At 42.6% G+C, this 16256-nt stretch overlaps 1 protein-coding gene across 1 annotated transcript; it reads left to right on the top strand.

The window, feature by feature from the left end:
• Positions 1–3645: 3645 nt before the first annotated feature.
• Positions 3646–15328, top strand: chdh (choline dehydrogenase). Its single transcript, XM_039674580.2, has 7 exons — positions 3646–4494; positions 6205–6356; positions 8966–9095; positions 9251–9385; positions 10467–10609; positions 11697–11799; positions 13349–15328. Exons 1-7 carry the CDS (start codon positions 3771–3773, stop codon positions 13765–13767), a joined length of 1806 nt encoding a protein of 601 aa, XP_039530514.2. The 5' UTR covers positions 3646–3770; the 3' UTR covers positions 13768–15328.
• Positions 15329–16256: the final 928 nt, after the last annotated feature.

The following is a 16256-nucleotide window of genomic DNA, read 5'->3' as shown; positions in this document are numbered from 1 at the left end:
AGAACAACAACAACACGACGGTGTGAGTGTTATATTATATTTTATACAACAGTTCAATTGAGGTAATATTATGTCATGTATTAATAATTGCTTATATTTGGAGAACTTCTGAATTCGTATGCACATGAATTTGTTCTGAACCTCGTTGGGATGTTAGTGAATGAGTTTTGTAAATTAGCGGACACGTGTACAATCTTAGTCATTTGCATAATACACACCCAAACATCTCCATATAAGGGCTTTCTGTTGAAATATAACTTCTTAACCTGATTATATAAGGCCGTGCAGAGTAAGTGCTTTTTGCGTACGTCTTGTTCCTGTATTTTTTCGTAAATTTAGAATTAATTTTTTTTATGAAACTTTTGGTGAATCGTGATTTGTTTTTAAAATTTAAAATTACACACATGAGTGAATGAGATATTGCCAGTTAACCTGTTAATTTGTGTGTTTTTGTTTTGCCAATGAAATTCTCCGTTAAGCGCGTGTCAGAGAAACACAGAAGTGCTGCTTCATTCTGAATTGATTTGGTTGAGTGAATTACTGATTCACTTATAAAGATTCTGAATAAATCACTGCATTTAAATGAATGATTCAATCAGTACTCGCTCATAAACTTTTTGTTTCTGAACTGAATGGCTGGATGAATGACCCAGTTCCCGCCGCACTGACAGACAGCCACAGACACGCCGCGGTGTTTTGCCGAATATCTCTGTCGGAACTAGTTTTCACTGGTTGTATTTGGTGGCTGTCAGCGTTGGCCTATAAAGACAACGTCTGCCATAACAATGTAACCGGCAGAAAGAGTCACAGTGACAGTTCGGCAGAATAACTTGGATATTGATTTGTTACTGACTAGAAGAAATCAGTAGTCATGCAAATCCTAATCCTCAAGGACTGGAGCTCACCTTGTCCTTAAAAACATCTCCTGTAGGGTCAGTTCAGATGTCTTGCAAATTGTATGTGTTTTGGTTGTATGTATTTGTTTATTTTTGTTATTCTCATGTACAGCACTTTGGTACCCATTTTGGTTTTTGAAAGTGCTCTAGAAATAAAGTTGATATACGTGGTTTTTTTTTTAGTAAATCCTTATCCTGTAATGCAGTGTTTCCCAACCCTGTTCCTGGCGGCACACCAACACTGCGTGTTTTCTTTGTCTCCCTAATCAAACACACCCGATTCAGCTCATCAGTTTATTAACCCACCTGATTATGAGCTGATGGGTTGAGTCAGGTGTGTTTGATAAGGGTTACAAAGAATACACGCAGTGTTGGTGTGCCGCCAGGAACAGGGTTGGGAAACACTGCTGTAATGAACCCAACAGCAACTGTTTCCTGTGGTTTGTGTTTAATGCAGTGTTCTCTGCCTTTGCTCCTCAAGCCTGCAGATGAGCGTCAGTGATCTCCGTCAGATGAGCGTCAGTGATCTCCGTCAGATGAGCGTCAGTGATCTGTGATCTCCGTCAGACGAGTGTCAGTGATCTGTCATCTCCGTCAGACGAGCGTCAGTGATCTGTCATCTCCGTCAGATGAGCGTCAGTGATCTCCGTCAGATGAGCATCAGTGATCTCCGTCAGATGAGCGTCAGTGATCTCCGTCAGATGAGCGTCAGTGATCTGTCATCTCCGTCAGACGAGCGTCAGTGATCTGTCATCTCCGTCAGACGAGGGTCAGTGATCTGTCATCTCCGTCAGACGAGCGTCAGTGATCTGTCATCTCCGTCAGACGAGCGTCAGTGATCTGTCATCTCCGTCAGACGAGCGTCAGTGATCTGTCATCTCCGTCAGACGAGCGTCAGTGATCTGTCATCTCCGTCAGACGAGCGTCAGTGATCTGTCATCTCCGTCAGACGAGCGTCAGTGATCTGTCATCTCCGTCAGACGAGCGTCAGTGATCTGTGATCTCCGTCAGACGAGCGTCAGTGATCTGTGATCTCCGTCAGATGAGCGTCAGTGATCTGTCATCTCCGTCAGAGGAGCATCAGTGATCTGTGATCTCCGTCAGACGAGCGTCAGTGATCTGTGATCTCCGTCAGACGAGCGTCAGTGATCTGTCATCTCCGTCAGACGAGCGTCAGTGATCTGTCATCTCCGTCAGACGAGCGTCAGTGATCTGTGATCTCCGTCATTTGAGTGTCAGTTATCTGTGATCTCCGTCAGATGAGCGTCAGTGATCTGTCATCTCCGTCAGACGAGCGTCAGTTATCTGTGATCTCCGTCAGACGAGCGTCAGTTATCTGTGATCTCCGTCAGACGAGCGTCAGTGATCTGGTGATCTCCGTCAGACGAGCGTCAGTGATCTGTGATCTCCGTCAGATGAGCGTCAGTGATCTGTGATCTCCGTCAGATGAGCGTCAGTGATCTGTCATCTCCGTCAGACGAGCGTCAGTGATCTGTGATCTCCGTCAGACGAGCGTCAGTGATCTGTGATCTCCGTCATTTGAGTGTCAGTTATCTGTGATCTCCGTCAGATGAGCGTCAGTGATCTGTCATCTCCGTCAGACGAGCGTCAGTTATCTGTGATCTCCGTCAGACGAGCGTCAGTTATCTGTGATCTCCGTCAGACGAGCGTCAGTGATCTGTGATCTCCGTCAGATGAGCGTCAGTGATCTGTGATCTCCGTCAGACGAGCGTCAGTGATCTGTCATCTCCGTCAGACGAGCGTCAGTGATCTGTCATCTCCGTCAGACGAGCGTCAGTTATCTGTGATCTCCGTCAGACGAGCGTCAGTTATCTGTGATCTCCGTCAGATGAGCGTCAGTGATCTGTCATCTCCGTCAGACGAGCGTCAGTTATCTGTGATCTCCGTCAGACGAGCGTCAGTTATCTGTGATCTCCGTCAGACGAGCGTCAGTGATCTGTCATCTCCGTCAGACGAGCGTCAGTGATCTGTCATCTCCGTCAGACGAGCGTCAGTGATCTGTCATCTCCGTCAGACGAGCGTCAGTGATCTGTCATCTCCGTCAGACGAGCGTCAGTGATCTGTGATCTCCGTCAGACGAGCGTCAGTGATCTGTGATCTCCGTCAGATGAGCGTCAGTGATCTGTCATCTCCGTCAGAGGAGCATCAGTGATCTGTGATCTCCGTCAGACGAGCGTCAGTGATCTGTGATCTCCGTCAGACGAGCGTCAGTGATCTGTCATCTCCGTCAGACGAGCGTCAGTGATCTGTCATCTCCGTCAGACGAGCGTCAGTGATCTGTCATCTCCGTCAGACGAGCGTCAGTGATCTGTGATCTCCGTCATTTGAGTGTCAGTTATCTGTGATCTCCGTCAGATGAGCGTCAGTGATCTGTCATCTCCGTCAGACGAGCGTCAGTTATCTGTGATCTCCGTCAGACGAGCGTCAGTTATCTGTGATCTCCGTCAGACGAGCGTCAGTGATCTGGTGATCTCCGTCAGACGAGCGTCAGTGATCTGTGATCTCCGTCAGATGAGCGTCAGTGATCTGTGATCTCCGTCAGATGAGCGTCAGTGATCTGTCATCTCCGTCAGACGAGCGTCAGTGATCTGTGATCTCCGTCAGACGAGCGTCAGTGATCTGTGATCTCCGTCATTTGAGTGTCAGTTATCTGTGATCTCCGTCAGATGAGCGTCAGTGATCTGTCATCTCCGTCAGACGAGCGTCAGTTATCTGTGATCTCCGTCAGACGAGCGTCAGTTATCTGTGATCTCCGTCAGACGAGCGTCAGTGATCTGTGATCTCCGTCAGATGAGCGTCAGTGATCTGTGATCTCCGTCAGATGAGCGTCAGTGATCTGTAATCTCCGTCAGTATGTGGTGTTTCTCGTCGTCTACGAGGCTCTCGGCTCTTCGCAGGAGCATCAGTGTCCCACACACATGTGCAGCGCTGAAACAGACCCTCGTCCGTCAGCACAGGTCCAGCAGTACGACCGTGGAGAAGAGCACCGAGTCCTACAGTTATGTGATCGTCGGAGCCGGGTCTGCCGGCTGTGTACTGGCCAACCGTCTGTCGGAGAACCCGTCGGAGTCGGTGCTGCTCCTGGAAGCCGGACCCAAAGACAAGCACCTGGGAAGCACTCGCCTGTCCTGGAAGATCCACATGCCCGCCGCTCTGACCTATAACCTCTGCGACGACCGCTACAACTGGTTTTACCACACACTGCCTCAGGCGCACATGGATGACAGGGTGATGTACTGGCCCCGGGGTCGGGTTTGGGGCGGCTCGTCCTCGCTCAATGCCATGGTGTACATCCGGGGCCACGCCGAGGACTATAACCGCTGGCAGCGCGAGGGCGCCGAGGGCTGGGACTACGACCACTGCCTGCCGTACTTCCGGAAGGCTCAGACTCACGAGCTCGGGCCGGACCGGTACCGGGGCGGAGACGGCCCACTGCATGTGACCCGAGGGAAGACGGATCACCCTCTACACCACGCGTTCATCTCAGCGGGCCAGCAGGCCGGATACCCCTTCACCGAGGACATGAACGGCTTCCAGCAGGAGGGAGTGGGCTGGATGGACATGACCATACACAGAGGTAATCTCCAGGACCTGGGAATTAGTTCACCCAAAAAAGATAATTTACTCACTCTTACATCGTTCCAAACCTTCCAAAACACAAAGACCTTATAATTGTGTGTACATTTGACCATTCAGGTGCAATAAGCCACGATCGAGAACTGATTCCTTAATTGCATGCTGTGCGGATCGGGTCAGTCAGCGCACCGGCCAATCGTTGACTTCGTTTTTCATGCCTTATTGTGCTTAAAGGGATAGTTCACCCCAAAATGTAAACTCTGTCAGTAATTGCTCACCCTCATGTTGTTCAAGACTTATGTTCATCTTCGGAACAAAAATTAAGTTATTTTTGATTAAATCTGAGAGCTGGATCACTCCTCCATAGGCTTCTAAGGGATTGAAACCTCCCGGCCTAGAAAAGTTAAAAACCTTGTTAAAATAGTCAGTGACCTAGAGTGGCTTAATCTTAAGTTTATCAAGTGACGAGTATACTTTATGTGAACAAAAAACAAACAAAAATAACGACTTTATTCAACTATTCATTTCCTTCTCTGTGGGCTTCGAGATATAACAGCGCAGCGGTTCTGTGTTGGACGTCACACTATTGGCCGACGCTGGTCATGTGTGTGATGTGTGTGACGTACAACCTAGAAGCGCTGCGCTGTTTCCCCTGACTCATGACCTCAGGAATAACTCATGACCTCAGTAATAACTCATGACCTCAGGAATAACTCATGACCTCAGGAATAACTCATGACCTGAGTAATAACTCATAACTCATGACCCGATGACTAACTCATAACTCATGACCTGAGGAATAACTCATAACTCATGACCTGAGGAATAACTCATAACTCATTACCTGAGGAATAACTCATAACTCATGACCTGAGGAATAACTCATAACTCATGACCTGAGGAATAACTCATAACTCATGACCTGAGGAATAACTCATAACTCATGACCTGAGGAATAACTCATAACTCGAGGAATAACTCATAACTCATGACCTGAGGAATAACTCATAACTCATGACCTGAGGAATAACTCATAACTCATGACCTGAGGAATAACTCATAACTCATGACCTGAGGAATAACTCATAACTCATGACCTGAGGAATAACTCATAACTCATGACCTGAGGAATAACTCATAACTCGAGGAATAACTCATAACTCATGACCTGAGGAATAACTCATGATCTCAGGAATAACTCATAACTCATGACCTGAGGAATAACTCATAACTCATGATCTCAGGAATAACTCATGACCCGAGGAAAAACTCATGACCTCAGGAATAACTCGTGACCATGATTGGCCAATCATTATTACTCATATTATTCTATATCTGACATGAATTGATCTCTAACTGCCGCAATAGTATAAAACTCTCTTGATATTTTAACAACAATTAAAAAAGAATAACAACAAAAAAACAAAAACATATTTAGTTACTTTTTGGAACTTGGAAGGGTTGAATATCACGTCATCATAATGTATCAACCTTGATCGCCTGAATTAATTATTGTTCCGCAGAAAAAATATGCAACAATATAAAAATTGTTTATAGTAAATAAATTGAGCAATATTAAGAAGGTCAATGTTTAAGTGTAAACTTGAATGAGGACTAGGGTAGTGAATGAGTTTAAGGGTTAACACTTGGCATGAGTATGAGCGCTAACTCTGTGCAAGTCTGATGAACCTCCTCTGTTGTCCTGGCACAGGTAAGCGATGGAGCACAGCTAGCGCTTATCTGCGGCCCGCGCTGGCCAGACCCAACCTGAGCACAGAGGTGCGCTGCATGGTGACGCGAGTCCTGTTCGACGGGACCCGCGCGCGAGGGGTCGAGTACCAGCAGAACGGACACACCAAACAGGTGAGAACCGTCAAATGATCTTTTCACACTCCTCTTCCTGTCCGGCTTCAGTCTGTGCGTCGCTTAGTAGAGCTGGGGAAGAATATCGATTTCTGGATTATTTTTTTTAAAAGATTCTCATTTCACGAACCCGTATAGATCCCAAGAATTGTTCTTATAGCAAGTTTTGTTCATTACTTTGTAGCGTTGCCACCTATTCAATAAATCCTAGTTATCTTTGTGCTTTGTTGCATCTGAAAGGAAACAAACACTTCCAATTCTGCATCTGAATCAGTCAGTAAATATGTTTGTGTATTCTGGTATTAAAAAGTGCCTTATGTGCAGTTTAATGTTTGTACAATTCCATTTTAGCAGACATTAGTGCACTTTAGTCGCATATGCGAGTGATTTACACGTATTGTAGAAGGTTGATATGGATGCGTTTGGTTTTAAGTAGTAAAGTCTTGTGTTTGTAGTGTTGAGCTGTATCACTTCTTACTTTTTAAATCATCATGAAAGTGAAGTTGAGTTGGTCTTATCTCCTCTATAGACCATTTCACAAGATGTAAACAACACTGGTCCAGAAGCACTTCCTGTTTCAGTTTTTTAACACTGCATAAAAGCTGGGATAAAATACAACCAACAGAACATTTAAAACTGAATCAAAAAGTTAAACAAGCATTTTTAAGATGTTTTCTTTACATGTGAAATAAAGAAAACAGTTACAAACTGAAACAGGAAGTGCTTCTGGACCAGTGTTGTTTACATCTTGTGAAATGGTCTATTGTGTTGTCGATCGAGAGTGAAACTGGAACAAGAACAAAAGTGGGCGGGGCTTGATTGTGTCTGTGGGGAACTGATTGAATGGTTGTGGTTTGCTATTGGCTGATCTCATGTGAGTGACAGGTTGCCCCGCCCTCATCATCAGAGAAGAGATTCTGAGTTATTCTGATTCAAGATTATTAAAATAGTAATGATAATGTGCACCACCTGAAAAAAGAACTGTCCACTTTGATTTAATGGTGAATTTAATCTTGTTTAAATATTAAACAGGTGTTGTTGTTTTTTGCCATGACTTAACAGACTTGTTTTTGCTGTTTCTACTCTGTAGTGTCACAAATTTATTAAATGTTTAATTGAGATTCAACAGTATTTTAAACTGAGAAAGTGCACACAATGTTTTACCATTTTGAGGTATATGATGACATTAGCCTTTTTGTCACGTCCCAAAGTACAGCCGGCCTTTTGTCTTTAAGGTATTGTTAAGTTTGAGTGACCTAATCAGGCTGATTGTTTTAGCATCTCAAGGCCTGATGAAATCAGGTAACCAGCTGAAACATGTACTTTCATTTACATGTTTTGTTCAAGAAATGTATATAAACTACAATGTAAAATTCCCTTAGTTAGACTTGGCTTAGATTTTTGGACGAAGCAGACTACAGCAATGCAACAGCAATAAAGAGCCCTGCTTCTATGCTTATGTCTCCAAATAAGCAACTTTTTATTTTTAACCAAAACTTACTGTACATTAAACTTTTTAATTTTACAGCAGATTCAGTTCACAAATAAGTGATCTAATTATACATTTCTTTTACTATAATCAATGCTAATATTTAGCATTGATAACTAACTTTTCACCCCATTTAAGATCCGACAATATCCCAGTTGGTTTTGACCGAATCATTGAATCAGTGAGTCGCTGACCCCAGATCAGCTGCAATCCGATCAGTGTGATTCATCACTGACTCGTTCAGTTTAAGTTTAAATTAGATGTAGCAGTGCAATATTATGCTTTGTAATGTAGGCATGTAAAAGTAAAAGTTTCCCAAAAGAAAAAGATTCAGATAAAGTATAGATATTTGAAAACTGTCCACCACTGTTCACTTCCAGCACCTGTAGCATCAGACTCATCTCGTGACTGAGTGAACACTTCAGCCGGTTGGGTAATCTGTGATCGGATTAATCTGATCAACCTACATAAGTCACCCTTGCGGTTTTAGGTCTTTTTTTTTCAATTCGCTCTGGAAATGACAGACTGCTGATAAGCGATTGTGTTGACATCGGTTCCTCTTCCTGTGGCTTATCTTCAGTCGTCGCTCTTTCACTCTCGCTCATTAAAGTCAAGTGAGCGGTTTGTTGAGCTTCCTCTCACTCTCTTGAATCCAACACTGAAGTGAGTTAGACTGCAGTTCATCCACTGGCCACTAGAGGCCGTCTGCAGCAGAACCTGCATGTTAAAATGCCCAACTTTACAACAGAAAAAAACCAGCGTGGTGCTAAATGTGTTTTGGTCTATAAAGCTAATGTTGCCCTTCATGACGACTGTGAGGCTGTTCAGCTTTAAAGTTCTGTAGAATTAAGGGCGTGGCCACTTGAGTGACAGGTGGATTACCGCTGACGTCACTGCTAGCCACCTGTCTGTTAGCGCCACATCACCTCAGCTAATCCGCCTCGCTCCACATCTTCGTTTATCCGGGAGTGACGCGCTGCCAAGATGGCCACGGCCGGCTCCGCCCACTTTGGGCTTCAAAAACGGCCCTCAGAAACACGACGGGTGACTCACGGACACTAAACTCATGCGTTTTTACAGTCTATGGTTGAGGAATGAGGGTTTGTCATGTTTGCTTCAGGTGTTTGCTGATAAGGAGGTCATTCTCAGTGGCGGAGCCATAAACTCTCCACAGCTCCTCCTGCTGTCTGGAGTGGGAAACGCAGATGAGCTTCGCAAACATGATATTCCGGTGACGCAGCATCTCCCAGGTGACCTCATCTCCTCCTCTATGTCCTCTAATCTCCACCAATCACACTTTATGCTCCAAATGTGAGTCCATGCTGGCTTTGGGGGAGTTCCTGGCCGTGAGCTCCACTGATGTTGGGGTTGTAGATGAGCTTATGGCCTTGTGGTGTGTGTCCAGGTGTGGGCTGTAATCTTCAGGACCATCTGGAGCTGTACGTGCAGCATCGCTGTACTAAACCCATCACGCTCTACAGAGCCCAGAAGCCCCTCCGCATGCTGAAGATCGGCCTGGAGTGGCTGCTCAAATTCACAGGTAAATCTGAACATCCCATATTTGTGTCATGTCAAGTGTAGGGGAAAGCTACCGCATTACCGCAGTAAATATCGCATTACTCACTTTTTACACTTACTTTTTTTTAGAAAAGTAATGCATTGTGTTACTTTTGCGTTACTTTTTTTCCACCTGGTCTGGGATTGTTTGTTTTTTGTAACGAGAAAGTTATATTTTTGGGAAATGTAAAGACCATTTTGCACTAAAAATAAAATAATAAACCTCAGGATGAAGGAAATGCAACAGTAGAGCAGTGGTTCCCAACCTTTTTTTGTCTGAGACCCCCTTTTTCCCAAGAAAATATTTTAGCGCCCCCCCCCCCCCTTCACATTTAATGATATTATCGCTCTTGTAAGCTTGCAGCAAGGATAACAAAATATGTTTTTTTCAAACAAACGGTATGTTTATGCACAAATAATAGCCTATAATATTGAAAATACAATGACTAAAACATCAGTAGGCCCTTTGTAATTTAACAACGTAAGCCTAGGAGAAGCCTATTAATTGGCCCTATTTGAAATGCAAAAATAAAAATATTCACACTGGTGTTTAGGTAAAAAAAAGAATATCTGCTATTAAATGACTGTTATCTGGGGCCTCAATACTTGCATGTTATCTGTGAGGCTTTATCAATGTGAGGCTTTATTTTGCCGCTATAGCGAGCGATAATAAACTTGCATTTATTAACAGAATAATGCGTCTTTCGGAAAGAACGGTGTAGCCGGAACTACTTCTCTCGGTGTACGTCTATGACGAGTCACGCAGGTACTGTAGTACTCCGCAGCGATCCGAACCAGTGTAAAATAGTCCCAATGTAAACACTTATTATAGGTGTACCATAGTGGTTCAGGATAAGACAAAAACACGGATTGGAAATGAACTCACTCATTATGTACATTTTGTAAATTTTGAACAGAAAAAAGTTAAGGACTTTTATGTAATGCTCATTGCTCAAACCTTCAAAATATGCCGCGACCCCCCCCACAGAGCTCGCTGAGGCCCCCTTGTGGGAACCGATGCAGTAGAGGAACAGTGTAGTAGAGAAACTTGTGTTTCGCTGCAGGTTACGGAGCGACGGCTCATCTGGAGAGCGGCGGGTTCATCCGCAGTCGTCCTGGTGTTCCTCATCCCGACATCCAGTTCCACTTCCTCCCCTCTCAGGTCATCGATCACGGACGCGTCCCGTCCCAGACCGAGGCCTTCCAGGTCAGCTTCATACAGATCTGCCGTGTGTGTGTGTGTGTGTGATACTCACGCCTGAAGATGGGTGTGTACCCAACATTCACAATCTGGAGAACAGACTTGCATTATGAATCATATCAATAGCAGGATTATTAGTGAGTCACTCACTCAATGCTGGTGATTTCCAGTCAAGCCAGCTTTATTTCTACACTCCAGATGCGTTCAAAGCTGCTTTATAAACAGGAAAGTCAATGATGCAAACCTGATCAGCTGTGAAGACCGCTCTACAGAAGACTATAGTGCCGTTATCCAGCTCAAATTAGCAATATTACTGAAAATTAAGGCTCTTTTAAACCCTGACTAAACAAGCCAAATGTGGAGAGCAGAAAAAATCATATAAATGACTCGCTGTAACTTTTTAGTGTTCATTTTGTCAGCTACTTTTTAATTTAGTCTTAGTCTGGTTAACACTTTAGTTTAAGGTCCAAATCTCACTATGAACTTGTTTGTTGTCGTGCATATTACTAGCACATATTAATGCCTCGTTCACCACGATTATATTATACATCCCTTATTAATCCTAAATTTTACAACTTCTTTACTATTGATAAGCAGTTATTAGGAATTTTGTTGAGGCAAAAGTCGTAGTTAATAGTTAGTGAGAGTTGGACCATAATCTAAAGTGTGACCCTTAGTCTGGTTTAAAATGTACTTTTTAGTTTTTAGCATATTTAGTCAACCTTGTCCTGTTTTTGTTTAGTCAATAAAAACTTTATTGACTAGGCTGCCAGATTACAGGTATACACAAGTTAAACACCGTAGAAAACGTGATCTTTTAACAGAAAAGCTCTGATTGGGGGATTTAACTTTTTAACTAGTTTTTGTCAGCGATATTGCGTGTTGATATAGTCACAGTTATGGTTTAATGACCTTATCGCCTCGTCTTAGGTCAACATTTTCCGTCCTAGATTTCGTTGAGGAAATGAACAGTAGTGTGTGAACCTGCAGCTGAGGAAGTGATGTCATCTCCTGACAGATCATTATAATCCTTCAGTCGTTGCCTGCAGAGGTGATCTGATGTGTGTGTGTGTGTGTGTGTGTGTGTGTGTAGGTTCATGTTGGACCCATGAGGAGCACGAGTGTCGGGTGGATCAAGCTGAAGAGTAAAGACCCGAAGGCTCACCCCATCATCCAGCCGAACTACCTCTCCACCGGTGCGTTACTCACGGACATCAACAGTGTCGGCCCACATCCGGAATCAAATTCACCTGAATCAACTCTACAGCAGAGTGGATTTTTTAACTTTATACATTTATACAGTTTGTTTTACACAATACCAACTGACTGGCTACTAATGTTATCAGGGCCTGAAGTTAATTTTTTCGGCCACCGGCCACTGTGGCAGGTGGATTTAAAAATTCACCTGCCGCAGAGACTTTTTACCAGCCATTTTTTTTTTTTTGCCTCATAAACGTAAAAAAAAAAAAAAAAACCCGGGAATTTCACAATATTGTTCTTTAACTTGTAAGAACACACATTTAAGTGCTGTCAAGTAATAATAACTCTAATAACATACATTTAAAAAAAAATCTTTTTATTCATTGATTTTGACAGACACACGCACACAACATATAGTATAGGCTATAATATACTCAACAGATAGACCTACCGCAGCTCGTAAACAAATCACACGCGGCTGTGTTGATGGCGGATTTAGTCACGTACAGGTCTTACTTTTAACAGCTTTTAATTACAGCGTTCAGGAGCGGTTAAATATGAACTAAATTAATACTGTTATGTATTACTGATAAAATTACCGGGTACCGGACATTTTCTCACCGGTTCCCAACTCCCAACATGCACAGTTGCACACGCACACACATCTGTGCAACTGTCATTGTACTTTAACCTACAACAGCGACGCATTACATTATCTCATCCCATCTCATCAACAGTTTAATACTCGCACACGTAGTCAGAAAAAGAGCCTCATCTTCTTTCTGATCGCATGAACGTTACGAAACAACAGTCGCTGTCATAAATCAGCCGCTCACGAACCTTGCCATTGCCGCCGATTGTTTTTCTCATCCTCATCTTTTTGTTGGCTGTTTGTTTTGTTTCAGCTGGCCTCTTTACCCCAGTAATGTGCCGCCACATTTTAGCTAAAGTCCAACGCAATAGCGGACTTCGTTGAAATGTAAAAATCCTAATGAATCACTCAATTCTCATTGGCTACCTGCCAATGTGGCAGGTAGATTGACAGTGTTACCCGCCAATAGCAAAATTCACCCGCATTTGGCAGGTGGTCGGGTGTTAATTTCAGGCCCTGAATGTTATACTCAAACAGCGTGGCATTGGTTTACGCTCTTGATCAAATTGAAAATAACGTCATAAAGCACATGAAAAATACATTTACAACATTAGAACTTTGCAGATACTGTTCATGCACCAACAGCAACATTACACACTATTTAAAATGAAATAAGTGAAATCGCAGATAACCCCCCCCCCCTTTAAAACATTGTCGGCCATTTTTACTGGTAACATCAGACAGCTGGCATTATCAGGACACACACATATTCCCTCCATTGCTTTATTATACATTATATTCACCATTATAGTTTAATGTAACACTAAAACTACAGTAATTTCACACAGTAAGTTTTATTTTGGATGAACCATACACAAAACATATTGTTGCATTTTTGCATTGTGACACTCGTACAAATGACCAAATACTAATGAAGGTTGTCCGTCCCACAGATTCTGACGTGTGGGAGTTCAGAGAAAGCGTTAAGCTGACGAGGGAAATCTTCGCTCAGGAAGCCTTCGATGAGTTCCGGGGCCCTGAGGTTCTGCCGGGCCCCGCGGTCCAGTCCGACGCTGAGATCGACGCCTTCGTGCGGCGTAAAGCGGACAGCGCCTACCACCCGTCCTGCACCTGTAAGATGGGCGCCCCGGGGGACGGGGGGGCGGTGGTGGGGCCGGACCTGCGGGTGCACGGGCTCCAGGGCCTTCGGGTGGTGGACGCCTCCGTCATGCCCAGCATGCTCAGCGGGAACCTCAACGCCCCCACCATCATGATCGCGGAGAAGGCGGCAGACGCCATCAAAGGCCTTCCCTCGCTTCACGACCCGGGGGTTCCCGTTTACCGGCCCGCCAGTCTCCACACGCAGAGATGACATCATCAGACCAATAACATCCACGCGCAGAGATGACATCATCAGACCAATAACATCCACGCACAGAGATGACATCATCAGACCAATAACATCCACGCGCAGAGATGACATCATCAGACCAATAACATCCACGCGCAGAGATGACATCATCAGACCAATAACATCCACGCGCAGAGATGACATCATCAGACCAATAACATCCACGCACAGAGATGACATCATCAGACCCATAATGCTCTTATTTCAGGTTTTTAACTCTTTTGCACACTGAGTCTAAAATTTTCGCACGTTCAAAAATAAATACGAGCTCACGTTAATGCAGTCCTGTTTACACACTGCCTCCAAAACTTTCATCCATTATTAAAAAAATCGGATGGGGTTTGATGTCCGTTTGACAATTCACTGCCACCGAACGACGAATACGGAAACATGCGTACGCTAAACATTTTGTACAAGGACCCATCACTGCAAAAATATGCTTTTCTTACGCAGTTCTTTTGCTGTGATTCCAGTCCAGATATTCAAAATGACATGAGAAATTCTATCTTGTTTTCCGCTAAACATTTGTTTTAATTAACTGAGTTTTGGCTTAAAACAAGCAAAATGATCTGCCAATGGGGTCAGAAAAATAATCTTGTTTTCCATTTGAATGAAGATTATTTTCTTGCCCCATTGGCAGATCATTTTGCTTGTGTTAAGCCAAAACTCAGTTAATTTAAAAACAAAACAAAAAAAAAACGTTTAATGTAAAACAAGAATATGAAAATTCTGTCATTTACTCGCCCTCAAGTTGTTTCAAACCGGTAAGAATTTCTATTTCTTTCTTCAACTGGTTACAGGCTATTATAAATTGTGTTCAGCAGAAGAAAGAAATTCTTACCGGTTTGAAACGAGTAAATGATGATGTTTCATTTCTAAGTGGGATAGTTGCTGAATGAGCTTCATATTGTTTTTCTCCTCGGAATAAGAATATGAAGCTTGTTTTAGGGTCATACAGATTTGTTAATGTTTTACTCTCAAAGTTTTATTATTGAATTCTCATTATTCTCAAAGTTGAGTCTTAATAGCTTCTTATTCATGTAAAACATTAAAGCACATAGGGCAACGGTTTACAATAATGTTTCATCTGATATCAATGAACAACACTAATGTTGTCAAATAACTAAAGCCTGGACACTAAATATTTGATGATATCATATTTTTGTAATATTTCAGTGCAGCTCACTACCTTTATGGTCCTGAAATGGGTTTAATGATCAGTAGCTGTTCATTCTTTTGATTTTGAGGTGAATTATGACCAAATGTGATCTTGATCTTAATGAAAATCATGCATTTCCTCATCATCATGACAGGATTATGACAAGTGAATTAAACACTAATGACAGGAATCGAGCTTCTGTGCACTTCTTTTCTTTTACTGTATCATGGGTTTGAAACACTTTTTAAAAATAAGATTCAAATAGAAAAATAATATAACACTGTTTAATACATTGAAAATGCATGTAAAATCACTACAATAAATGGTCTTTTAAATCAAAAATAATAAAATAATTAAATTATATGTCTCCTGAGTATTGATTTGAATGATTAACCCTTGTATGGAATAATCTGCACAACACCAAAGGGCTTCATCTTTATTTCAATAATGCCAGTAAAGGCAATCAAATACACTGCGATTAAAACTCTCTAATACTGTATCCATGAACCTGTTCTGTCATCGTTTACTCTCTAAACCCAAACTACTGTATATGAAGAGTTCAGATGCAAAAGCCTCTAAGTGCCATTTGAAATTTTCTTCTAAAATTATCATTTTTATCAAGCTTGTATATTTAAGTTCAGTAATTTCACTTAAATGGTAATGACGATTACCTATTAATTGCCATTTATTTGAAATTACTGAACTTAAATATACAAGCTTGATAAAAATGATCATTTTAGAAGAAAATTTCAAATGGCATTTAGAGGCTTTTGGATCTGAACTCTTCATATCTTTGTTGAGATTCGCTCAGATTCGAGATCGGCCTGTAATTGACTAATTCTGTAGGATCAAGTTGCTTTGTGGTTTAATCATAGGCAGCTTAAAAGTTTTCAGCATGTATCCTAAAGACAAAGATGAATTAATGAAGAGGATCTGTGACCTCTGGAAGCTTCTCTTTCAGTATTGATTTCTATGATTTAACGAGTTCAGTAAATTCTTCCTCTCCTATAGCAATGAATGGAGGTTTTCCTCAGGGAGACTACGACACACTCCCCGATGCCATACTGTAGCAGACGGTTGAGGAGTTATAATTTTCTCCCTAATATTATATGTCTTGCAAGAAAAGAAGTTCATAAAGTATTAGCTTCAGAAGTAGAAGCTTTATTTCTTGTTGATTTAGCCACTGTATCAAATAAATACCATGGGTTGTGCTTGTCTTCTTCTAAGAGAGACGAAGAATAAGCAGATCTAGCCGTTTTAAGGGCGTTTCTGAACGCATTAGTGCTCTCTC

This window comes from Pimephales promelas, chromosome 14, assembly GCF_988280905.1.
Source record: "Pimephales promelas chromosome 14, fPimPro1.hap1.1, whole genome shotgun sequence".
Classification (NCBI taxonomy): Eukaryota; Metazoa; Chordata; class Actinopteri; order Cypriniformes; family Leuciscidae; genus Pimephales; species Pimephales promelas.
The sequence above is the reverse complement of the archived record's forward strand: the minus strand, read 5'-3'. Positions and strand labels throughout refer to the sequence as shown.

Bases quoted from the DNA above. Each gene is read 5' to 3' on its own strand.
- chdh (XM_039674580.2), top strand. From the start codon at position 3,771: ATGTGGTGTTTCTCGTCGTCTACGAGGCTCTCGGCTCTTCGCAGGAGC. The intron at 6,357-8,965 runs GTGAGAACCGTC...TGTTTGCTTCAG, and splicing joins AGAACGGACACACCAAACAG to GTGTTTGCTGATAAGGAGGT. The intron at 10,610-11,696 runs GTCAGCTTCATA...GTGTGTGTGTAG, and splicing joins CCCAGACCGAGGCCTTCCAG to GTTCATGTTGGACCCATGAG.